At 51.6% G+C, this 12,098-nt stretch overlaps 1 protein-coding gene across 2 annotated transcripts in view; it reads right to left on the minus strand.

Moving 5' to 3' along the window:
- Positions 1-12,098, minus strand: part of ltk (leukocyte receptor tyrosine kinase) — a 372,023-nt gene that overhangs the window by 76,421 nt on the left and 283,504 nt on the right. For both annotated transcript variants that reach the window (XM_086003657.1, XM_086003656.1), the window contains 2 exons: positions 10,185-10,341; positions 8,792-8,974 (listed from right to left, as the gene is read on the minus strand). In XM_086003657.1, the coding sequence (XP_085859783.1) occupies positions 8,792-8,974; positions 10,185-10,341 (340 nt within the window). The remainder of the gene's footprint in view (positions 1-8,791; positions 8,975-10,184; positions 10,342-12,098) is intronic.

Consider the following 12,098-nt stretch of genomic DNA (forward strand, 5'->3'; position numbering starts at 1 on the left):
CTGTCCTGCTGCCTTCAGGGATCTATGTACATGCACACCAAGGTCCTTCTGATCCTCTGTCCTTCCTAGGGTCCTACCATTCATTGTGTATTCCCTTGCCTTGTTAGTCCTCCCAAAATGCATCACCTCACATTTTTCAGGGTTAAATTCCATTTGCCACTGTTCTGCCCATCTAACCAACCCATCTATATCGTCCTGTAGCCTGAGGCTTCGCTCCTCGCTATTTACCACTCCACCAATTTTCGTGTCATCTGCGAACTTACTGATCATACCTCCTACATTCATATCTAAATCATTACTGTACACTACAAACAGCAAAGGACCCAGCACCGATCCCTGCGGTACACCACTGGACACAGGCTTCCAGTCACAAAAACAACCTTCGACCATCACCCTCTGCCTCCTGCCACTAAGCCAATTTTGGATTCAATGTGCCAAATTGCCCTGGATCCCATGGGTTCTTACCTTCTTGACCAGTCTCCCATGCGGGACTTTGTCAAAAGCCTTACTGAAGTCCATGTAGACTACATCAACTGCACTACCCTCATCCACACACCTAGTCACCCCCTCGAAAAATTCAATCAAATTGGTTAGGCATGATCTCCCCCTGACAAAGCCATGCTGACTATCCTTGATTAATCCTTGCCTCTCCAAGTGGAGACTAATTCTGTCCCTCAGAATTTTTTCCAATAATTTCCCTACCACTGATGTTAGGCTCACTGGCCTGTAATTCCCTGGTTTATCCCTACTACCCTTCTTGAATAATGGTACTACATTAGCTGTCCTCCAGTCCTCTGGCACCTCCCCTGTGGCCAGAGAGGTTCTGAAAATTTGTGTCAGAGCCCCTGCAATCTCCTCCCTTGCCTCATACAGCAGCCTGGGATACGTCTCGTCTGGGCCTGGGGATTTATCCACTTTTAAGCCCGCTAAAACCGCTAGTACCTCCTCCCTCTCAATACTAATTTGTTCAAGTATACCACAATCCCCCTGCCTGATTTCTATGCCTACATCGTCCTTCTCCATAGTGAACACAGATGCAAAATATTCATTTAAAACCTCACCTACATCTTCCGGCTCTACACACAGATTGCCACTTTGGTCCCTAATGGGCCCTACTCTTTCCCTGGTTATCCTCTTGCCTTTAATATACTTATAAAACACCTTGGGATTTTCCTTTATTTTGCCCGCCAGTGTTTTTTCATCTCCCCTCTTCGCTCTCCTAATTTCTTTTTTAAGTACCCCCCCTGCACTTTCTATACTCCTCTAGGGCTTCCACTGTTTTTAATCCTTTGTATCTGTCAAAAGCCTCCCTTTTTTTCCTAATCCATTCTTGCATATCCCTTGACATCCAGGGTTCCCTGGGCTTGTTGGTCCCACCCTTGACCTTTACGGGAACATGTTGGCGTTGTACTCTCTCTATTTCCTTTCTGAAAGACTCCCACTGCTCTGATGTGGATTTTCCTACAAGTAGCTGATCCCAGTCCACTTTGGCCAGATCCTGCCTTATCATATTAAAATCGGCCTTCCCCCAATTTAGAACCTTTATTTCCGGTCCATCTTTGTCCTTTTCCATGACTACCTTAAATCTCACCGAATTATGGTCGCTGTTACCAAAATGCTCTCCTACTGACACTTCTACCACTTGCCCGGCTACATTCCCTAGAATTAGGTCCAGTACCGTCCCCTCTCTTGTAAGACTTTCTACATGCTGGCTCAAAAAAGCTCTCCTGGATGCACTTTAAGAATTCCGCACCCTCTAAGCCTTTCACTCTCTGACTATCCCAGTTAATATTGGGGAAGTTGAAATCCCCTACTATTATTACCCTATTATTTCTACACTTCTCTGAGATTTGCCTACATATCTGTTCCTCTATCTCCCCCTGACTGTTTGGGGGCCCATAGTACACTCCCAGCAAAGTGCTTGCCCCCTTTTTGTTTTTAAGTTCTACCCATATGGCCTCATTAGAGGAACCTGCTAAGATATCATCCCTCCTTACAGCAGTAATTGACTCCTTGGTTAATATTGCGACAGCCCCTCCTCTTTTACACCCCCCTCTGTCTCGCCTGAAGATTCTATACCCTGGAATATTGAGCTGCCAGTCCTGCCCCTCCCTCAACCATGTCTCTGTGATAGCAACAATATCATACTCTCATGTGTTCATCAACACCTTCAATTCATCTGCCTTACTCGCAAGATTCCTTACATTAAAATAAATGCCATCCAGCCTTGCCCTACTCCCTTGTGCCGTTACATATTTGCTCTGCCTTCCAGGCTGACTTGTTTTTTCCTCTATATTTGGCTGTGCATCACCCCTTACTATAGCTCCACTCCGTATCCCATCCCCCTCCCAAGTTAGTTTAAACCCTCCCCCAACAGCACTACAAACCTCCCTGCAAGGATGTTGGTCCCATTCCAGGAGCTTGCTATGCGCAAATTGGCTGCCACGTTTCCTACATTACAACAGTGACTACACTTCAAAAAGTACTTAATTGGCTGTAAATACTTTGGGACGTCCTGAGGTCATGAAAAGAGCGATAGAAAGGCAAGTCTCCTTGTTGTGATGTCACTTCTGTGCTGGATAAACTTAAGACTCCCAGAGTTCAATGCAATTTAAATGTTTCAATTCTATCTGCGTGCATTTTAATTATATTAGTTCGGTTCTGAAAGGATTTAAATTTTGCTTCTTGGCATTTATGATATCTCGGCAGGAGAGATCTTCAGAACCAACCTGGGAGATTCTTCTGGGGCCTTAAGGGAGTAACCTGCACACATTGTACTTCAGTGTGAGAACGAGAACACTTCAAAAGTACTTAATTGGCTATGAAGCGCGTTGGGATGTCCTGAGGTCTTGAAAGGTGCTATAGTCTTTTTTTTTCTATGGTACATTTCCTTTGACCTGTTAGTTTCTCACTTGGAGTTGGGCTTTTCCCTGCTCAGCCCCTGATAACCCTGAAAATCAATGCCCCAATCAACAGGGAAATTTTGTCTGGGCTGCAGAGGGAAGTTTGCCAGCACACCCTGGTTTACCAGGTCGCCTCTGACTTCTAAGTCCGACGTTTCCGATGACTTGTCAGCTTCCGGTTTTATTGACGTTACCGTGTCTATGTTTACCAGCACATAGGAAGGATCAGATCCAGCAAAACTAACCCTGTGATGAATGACTTACAGGCAGGCATGCAGGAGGATTCTGATCATCTCAGGACCAGTACAAAACCAAGGGGGCCAGTTATTCAACTTTACTCACAGTTGGAGATCCATTCGCTGCTCTAAATCAGAGCGACTGCTCTGATGCGGAGACAGAAATGGGGGAAAAAAAGTGCACTGACCCATCATTTAATGGTAATAATGAGGGAGAAGGTAGCACTTATCTCAGCTGGATGCAAGGAAGTGGTTTGAACTGAAATGACCTTGAATTTACTGGTTGGCTGTAATGTCATTTGCTAAATTGATACTACAGCACTATAATTTATAATGAACAGATATATTAGCACATCAAAAATTCCGCATTGTTGAGATACCGCGGAAAACGTGGCAGTCGAGACCAGAGTTGATGGAACACAACTGCTTTAATTTACATCATGGCAAAAAGAGAGCTTGAAAAGCCCACGCAACCACTTAAATACTCCCCAGACAGGAAGTGCTCCCGGCAGCCTGTCCCTGCGGGAAACAAGTTGCCGGAGGAAAGGGCCCCCGGCTGGGGGCGGCTGCTGCCGGCAGTGCGCCTGCGTAAACTGTCCGTGCCGCCGTGAGCGGATTATGTCCAATGGTGGCGTGTCGCCACAGAGCTCCCCCCAGAATCTGCTTAGGAGGAGTGGACGAGTCGTGATGGTGGTCTAATGGTTCTGCCGGAGCGGCTCTGAGTGGCCGCCGGTCTAGTTGGTGGGGCCGGGCGGTTCGCCGCTGGCTGTGCTGGTTTGCTGGCGGGACGGCCTCTAGTTGGAGGCCGGGCCACGGGGACCTGTTCCCCTGGTTCTGTGTGTGCTGGTTTGAGTCGGTCGATGGAGACTGTTTCGACCCTGTCGCCGAGTCACAGCTTGAAGACCTTGTCCCCGGTTTGTAGTACCTCGTACGGTCCGTCGTACGGGGGACGCAGGGGTCCGCGGTGCGCGTCATGTCGCACGAAGACGAAGCGTGCCTGCTGTAAGTTTGGCGGGACGTGAGGTGCGAGTTCGCCGTGTCGGTTGACCGGAAGTGGGGCGAACTGTTGAGCGGAAGAGAAAAAGTTGAGCCGCTGCTGTTCGGCCGACCAAGGCGTGGTAGCCTCCGGGAGGAATTCGCCTGGTACGCGCAGCGGTTGTCCGTAGACTAACTCCGCTGCTGAGGACTGGAGGTCTTCCTTGACCGCGGTGCGTAGGCCTAGTAGCACCCACGGTAGGCGGTCAGTCCAGGTACTGTCCTGCAGGCTGGCGCGGAGTGAGGCCTTGAGTGACCTGTGGAAGCATTCACACAGCCCGTTGGCCTGCGGGTGGTACGCCGTGGTTCGGTGGAGCGTCACCCTGAGGTTGCGTGCTGTGGCCGTCCAGAGTTCGGAGGTGAACTGGGCGCCTCTGTCGGAGGTTATGTCAGCCGGTACGCTGAACCTCGCGACCCAGGTGTTAACGAACGCCCTGGCGATGTCGGCTGTGGTGGTGGATGTCAGCGGCACTGCCTCGGGCCAGCGTGTGTAGCGGTCGACCATCGTGAGGAGATAAGTTTGGCCTTGCGATGGCGGCAGAGGACCGACGATGTCGACGTGTACGTGGTCGAAGCGGCGGCTGGGTACCTCGAAGTCTCCCAGGGGTGCTTTTGTGTGCAGCTGTATCTTAGCCCGTTGGCAGGCGAGGCAGGAGGTGGCCCAAGTCCGAACATCTTTGCTGAGGCCGCGCCAGACGAAGCACTGGGAGAGGAGTTTGACGGATGCGCGGGAACCCGGATGGAAGAGCCCGTGGAGCGCGTCGAAGATGCGGCGGCGCCAGGTTGCAGAGACGACCGGCCTGGGTTGGCCAAGTGATACGTCGCAAGTGACTGCCGTGGCTTCGGGCCCGTACGCGACCTTGGCTAGGCGTAGCCCTGGCAGGCTGGTAGCCGCCGAGAGGAGGTCTGGGTCCGTAAGCTGGGCCGCTGCTAGTTGCGCGTAGTCGACCGCTAGGTGATTCGCGCAGATGGCGGGACGGGAAAGGCAGTCGGCGACAACGTTGTCTCTACCGGAGACGTGCTGGATGTCCGTGGTAAACTCGGACACGGCCGCGAGCTGGCGTTGCTGCCTAGCGGACCAGGGTTCGGTGTTCTTGGCCATCGCGTATGTGAGCGGCTTGTGGTCCACGTACGCGGTAAAGGGGCGGCCCTCCAGGAGGAACCTGAAATGGCGGACCGACAGGTGGAGCGCGAGGAGTTCGCGGTCGAAAGTAGAGTATTTGACCTCCGGGGGGCGCAGTTGGCGGCTGTAGAAGGCAAGTGGCTGCCACGCGCCATTGAGCCACTGCTCGAACACGGCTCAGACCGCATGGTCGGTGGCGAGCGTGACCCGGGCATCGGCCCTCGGGTGCGCGAGCAGGGTGGCGTCAGCGAGCGCGTTTTTGGTGGCGTCGAAGGCGGCTGACCTGTCAGCGGCCCAGGCTACGGCCATCTTGCCGGATTTACCTCGGAGGGAGTCATATAGGGGCTTCATGAGGGCTGCAGCTCTGGGGATGAACCTGTTGTATAAGTTTACCATCCCGAGGAACTCCTGGAGGCCCTTGATGGTTTTGGGGCGGGGGAATTGCTGGACGGCCTGCACCTTGTTGGGCAGGGGGACGGCCCCAGCAGGGGTGATGTGGTGGCCGAGAAAATCGATCTCGGCTAGGCCGAATTGGCACTTCGCCGGGCTGAGGATGAGCCCGTGTTGGGCTAGGCGCCCGAACAGGATGCGAAGGTGTTCGAGGTGTTCCTGTTTGGAGGAGCTGGCCACGAGAATGTCGTCTAGATAGACGAATAGGAAGTTCAGGTCCCGGAGGACTGAGTCCATAAGTCGCTGGAAAGCCTGGGCTGCATTCTTGAGGCCGAAGGGCGTCCTCAGGAACTCGAACAGGCCGAATGGGGTGATGACAGCCGTTTTGGGGATGTCCACGGGGTGTATGGGGACTTGGTGGTAACCGCGCACCAGGTCGACCTTGGAGAAGACGGTTCGTCCGGCCAGTCGGGCCGAGAAGTCCTGGATGTGCGGTGTTAAGTCTGTGTGTTCTAGTTGTAATTACTAACACAGACTACAAGATTAAAGTTCAACAGGTCTTTACTGGTTGGAGGTCAGGACTATACAAAATACAATATTACTACACAGTGCTTATATACCGGTGGTCACCACCGGTATTACGTATACAGCAGCCAGAGAAAGTAGTACATCTCTTAAGGTGGAACAGGCTTAAGTTCTCTTAAGGTGGAACAGGTTACATACACCACATGCGGGTATCGGTCGGGGGTGGTGGCGTCGTTGAGGCGGCGGTAGTCCCCGCAGGGGCGCCAGCCTCCGCCGGGCTTGGGGGCGATCTGGAGGGGCGAGGCCCAAGGGCTGCAGGAGCGGCGGATGATGCCGAGTTGCTCCATGGTGGTGAACTCGACCCGCGCGATTTCCAGCTTGGCCGTGTTGAGTCTGCGGGCGTGGGCAGAGACCGGGGGGCCGGTGGTGGGGATATAGTGCTCCACACCGTGTTTGGCGGCTTTGGCCGAAAAGGTCGGGTTAGTGAGGGTGGGAAACTCGGCTAGTAGTGCCGAGTAGTCGTCCGTGGCTCTGGCGAGGCATTAGGTCGTCAGGCCGGCCGAATGAGCCGGGGTGAATGCGCCAGGGATGGGGGCCATAGTGTTGATGTCGACGAGGCGGTGCCTTGGAATGTCGACAAGGAGGCCGTGGGCGCGTAGGAAGTCGGCGCCGATGAGTGGGCAGAGGACCTTGGCTGTGAGGAACTCCCAGCGGTAGCGGTGGCCTGCGAGGTCGAGCGTGACCATGCGGGTGCCGTATGTGCGGATGTTAGAGCCATTGGCTGTGGCCAGCGTGATACCCCGTGCGCCGCGTTGGATTTCAAGGGCGGAGGCGGGGGTGATGCTGTGCTGGGCTCCTGTGTCGCACAGGAATCGGCGGTTGGTGCTGTCGTCGGTGACGTACAGTAGGGGCCCCTTTTGCCCCGCGGCCATCGTGGGGGCCGGTGCGGGGGGGGGTTTGAAAGTGCACAGTGGCGTGCAACATTGGACCCTAGTGCCAAAACGGGTGTGGTAGTAGCAGTGACCCGGAGTGGAAGGGCGGTCGGGCCTAGTGGGCCGGGGGGACCACGTGGTCGTTGCCGTGAGGTCGGGCGCGACGTCGCGGGCGGTCTGCGCGGAGAGCAGCCGGTCGGCCTTTTCGGCTATCTCATTCAGGTCCGTGGAGCCAGACTCCACAATGAGCGGGCGGATGCTGGCGGGGAGCTGCCGAATGAAAAGCGTGCGAAAGAGGGCGCCGGGGTTTTTGTCGTCCGAGAGGGACAGCATATGGGAAAGCAGGTCTGATGGTGAAGCATCACCAAGGCCTGGGAGGTCGGGGAGTTGGCAGTTGCGCTGGTAAGAGGAAGCCTGAAATTTTTTAAGAAGCGTGGCCTTCAGATGTTCGGACTTGCCTTCCTCTGGTGGATCCTGCAGCGCTGCCCAAACCTTGGGGACTGTGGCATAGGTGAGAGAGGCGACGAGGTAGTCGTACTTCGTGGCGTCGACTGTATTGCTTCTCAGCCGGAATCTGGACTCGGCTTGAACGAACCAGGCCTCGGCCAAGTTCTCCCAAAAGTCCGGTAGTTTAACCGTGACTGCGTTTGTATCCGCCATGCTAGCTTAGGATTCGTCCTGAGCGTCGGGGTCACCAGTGTTGAGATACCGCGGCAAATGTGGGAGTCGAGACCAGAGTTGATGGAACACAACTGCTTTAATTTACATCATGGCAAAAAGAGAGCTTGAAAAGCCCGCGCAACCACTTAAATACTCCCCAGACAGGAAGTGCTCCCGGCAGCCTGTCCCTGCGGGAAACAAGTTGCCGGAGGAAAGGGCCCCCGGCTGGGGGCGGCTGCTGCCGGCAGTGCGCCTGCGTAAACTGTCCGTGCCGCCGTGAGCGGATTATGTCCAATGGTGGCGTGTCGCCACAGAATCATACAACTGTATCAGTTGCAGTTTTTTTTTATTGTAAAGGCCTGAATTTCATTCCAGGTTATTCTCATTTTTGGTTCAATGATGTTGGTTGGTTTACAAAATGACAGTGCATGTTGGCAAGGAACTAAACAATTCCCCAACATATGCACTATGTTCCCTGTTCTTCGAGGACACCCAATGAAGTGGCACTTAACTTGGCCTCCGGTCCAAACAGTGCGTCTGAAAGCAGGGTAAAGGCAGGCACTCCCATCCCTTACTGGCGTTGGGGCTATCCAGAAACCAGGATAAAGACAGGCATTCCCATCTGTTACTGGCGCTGGGACTATCCAGAAACCAGGATAAAGGCAGGCACTCCTACCTGTTACTGGTGCTGGGGCTATCCAGAAACCAGGATAAAGGCAGGCACTCCTGTCCCTTACTGGCGCTGGGGCTATCCAAATGGCCACCAGCTTTACAAGACTAAACTGGGGATGTTGGGGGGGAGGGGGGTGGGAGGGCAACCAAGAGAATTGGGAGTAATTCTTTTGTAGATCTCAGAAGAAAGAATATGGCACCTTAAAAGTTGAAAGCGAGCAGAGGTGGGCAAACGTTATTGATCTCTTAGTCTTAATGTACAACTCAACAGCATCCTAATGATTCATGAATACAATATGGTTTGCCGGGACTTACCTCTGTATCCACCACCTCCTCCTCCTGACGTGCAAGCCCCACCACCCCCTCCAAAGCCTCCATGCGTTGCCCACTGCAGCTTCTTCAGAGCCTGGGGACATGCACTGCCCCCATTAGCACCTTCCATGAGAGACTTTCCTGCCCAGGGAAACTTTGTGATGTCATTCCAACCTCCGCCTCCTCCTGCAGGACAGAAGTTACAAGCAATCAAATTAGACTAAAGATATACCGTGCACTCATTAATGACTATCTTATTGACAACCTTTGTCTCATTTAGCTACCTTCTCTAGCTTTAATCAAGCCTATCTTCATCCTCTTTATTCAGACGTGACCTGGAAACTCGGCAGCTGAACAGTCGCCTCCCAACCCAAAGACAGTAAGTTGCCTTCCCAGGATGTGACTGATTTGGAGTGGTACCAATTCCAGGGAGACCCTATATCAGAGTGATGCTAGTTCCAGGATCACCCATTACTAAAACATCAATGCCTCAGGATTACAGAGAATTTACAGCACAGAAACAGGCCATTCGGCCCAACTGGTCTATGCCGGTGTTTATGCTCCACAGAAGCCTCCTCCCACTCTACTTCATCTCACCCTATCAGCATATCCTTCTATTCCTTTCTCCCTCGTGTACTTATCTATCCACCTCTTAAAGGCATCTACGCTATTTGTCTCAACCACTCCCTGTGGTGGCGACTTCCACATTTTAACCACTCGCTGGGTAAAGAAGATTCTCCTGAATTCCCTATTGAATTTATTATTGACTAGCTTACATTTATGGTCCCTAGTTTTGGATTCCCCCACAAACGGAAACATTTTCTCTATCAAACATAGGAACAGGAGGAGACCATTCAGCCCCTCGAGCCTGTTCCGCCATTCAATTATATCAGGGCTGATCTGTATCTAACTCTATCTACCTGCCTGGGTTCTGAAACCCTTAATACCTTTGCCTAACAAAAATCTATCAATCTCAGTCTTGAATTTTTAAAGCCGTGTTCTTGGGATGGGCAATAAATGCAGCCTTGCCAGTATCATTCACAACCCAAGAACACTGCCTGTGGTTCCAATGCCTCAGGGAGATGTCATTCCTAGGTGTACTAGACAGTGGATCAGAGAACAGCCATCGAGACCTAACTGAGGCCAGCAGATTAGATAGTCATAGCCTTTCAATTGCAAACCTATCAGGCAGGAGTACTTGAACTATTCATGCTAACTACAAAAAAATCTCTAAGGCTGTTTTTGGAAGGCATACCACAAGAGTTACAGTGAAGCATCGCTAAACAAAAGACTACAATGGTTTCTTTATCTTGCTGTAACCATGTCATCCTGCCCTACTGTGAACTCGAGGTACCTGGTCAAAGAAGATTACAAGTCACTTTTTTTGCTCACTAACCTGCTGCCCCTATTTGGCCATTGAATCCGGGCACTGATGTGTCATTTTCATATTGTTCCATCACAAAATCATCTATTAATGCATCTGGGTCCTCCAAGTACGCCTTTCCACCCCCACCTGCAGCAATCAACAGTGGCACTGGTACCGCATTCTCCATCTGCACAGAAAAACATAATTCAACCACATCAAATAACCATTTTATTCTGTACCTATGGGGGCAATTTTGCCAGCCCTGGGGAGGCCAACCCGCCCCCATGCCATCTTCCTAGGAGGCGGATAGCCGTCCTGCGCCGGGTCCCGTCTCCTTGGAGGCGGGAAGGGATTAAAGCCTATTAACTGCCTGTTAACAGGTAGTTAACAGGCAAAAAATAGGATTATCCCCTTTTTGCCCTCACAAGTGCGGGCTTCCCGAAGGCTCCAAAACCCGCCAGCTCAGCGAGGCGAGTACTGGGTCTGCGGGGGTCAGGTGCAAAAGTGTGGTGTGAAGGTAAGTGATGGGTGCAAGAGTGTAGAGGTGAGTATCTGAGGTAGGCGCAAAGTGTTAGTAAAAGTGCACTTACCTTTCTTTCTTCCTGCAGGCTTCAGTCGGTGTGTATGCGGAGAGTCTCGGACCTCCGTGTTGCAGATGACAGATGGCCGTTGCATTATCAGATGCAACAACCATCTCATTTCTGTAAAAGAAAGAAGGTTGATGAGGTCTTGAATTCAAGACCTCATCAAACTGCAGAGAATGTCACTGTTTGACAGCCTCACAGAGCTGTCAAACGATGAGAATTCATCTGTCAAAAATTTTTGACAGATGAAACGCCATACGTTGACGTTCTCTGCAACCGGCTTTCCCTTAATTGGCCTGCTAAACCCACTGGGCGGGCTTAACAAGGTCAAGAAGTTGATGGAGGCGGGACTGAAACCCAGTAAGTGGGAGTCCCGCCTCCTAAAGCTCCCCATTGGCAAAATCACTCCCATAGTTTTGAAATCGATTCAGAACCTCCTATTTGCCATAAAAAGACAATCCCCTGCCCCATCCCAGAAGACCTTTGTGACCCATGGAGTATTAATCATCTAGTTTGAAAATAATCCCATTAACCTTCAAGCCTCATCCATATCTAGCTCCAAGTGATTGGCAGCATATTCTTATCTGACACTTCAGTGCAGTACTGAGGGAGTGCTGGACTGTCGGAGGTGCCGTCTTTTGAATGGGACGTTAAACCAAGGCCCAGTCTGCTCTCTCAGGTGGATATAAAAGATCCCATGGCACTATTTCAAAGAAGAGCAAAAGAAAAGAAAGGAAGACTTGCATTTATATAGCGCCTTTCACGACCACCGGATGTCTCAAAGTGCTTTACAGCCAATGAAGTATTATTTGAAGTGGAGTCACTGTTGTAATGTGGCAGCCAATTTGCGCACAGCAAGGTGATAATGACCAGATAATCTGTTTTTGTTATGTTGGTTGAGGGATAAATATTGGCTAGGACACCGGGGATAACTCCCCAGCTCTTCTTTGAAATAGTGCCATGGGATCTTTTACGTCCACCTGAGAGAGCAGACAGGGCCTCATGATAATCTCTCATCTGAAAGACTACACCTCCGACAGTGCAGCACTCCCTCAGCACTGCACTGCAGTGTCAGCCTAGCTTTATGTGTTCAAGTCCCTGGAGTGGGACTCGAACCCACAACCGTTCTGATTCAGAGATTTACAGGACCTTGCTGTGCACAAATTGGCTGCCGCGTCTCCTACATTACAGGAATGGCGAAACTTCAAAAGTACTTCTTGGCTGTAAGGTTTCGTGAGGTTGTGAAAGATGCTATATAAATGCAAGTTCTTTCTTTTTTTCTCCTTCAATTGGTCAAATGAGCAACATCAGTTGGAAGGTGCGATTGAGTCACAAGTGATCAGAGGACATGAGAAGATCA

This window comes from Somniosus microcephalus, chromosome 12 (genome assembly GCF_052327205.1).
Source record: "Somniosus microcephalus isolate GS21.2 chromosome 12, FLI_Smic_1.0, whole genome shotgun sequence".
NCBI lineage: Eukaryota > Metazoa > Chordata > Chondrichthyes > Squaliformes > Somniosidae > Somniosus > Somniosus microcephalus.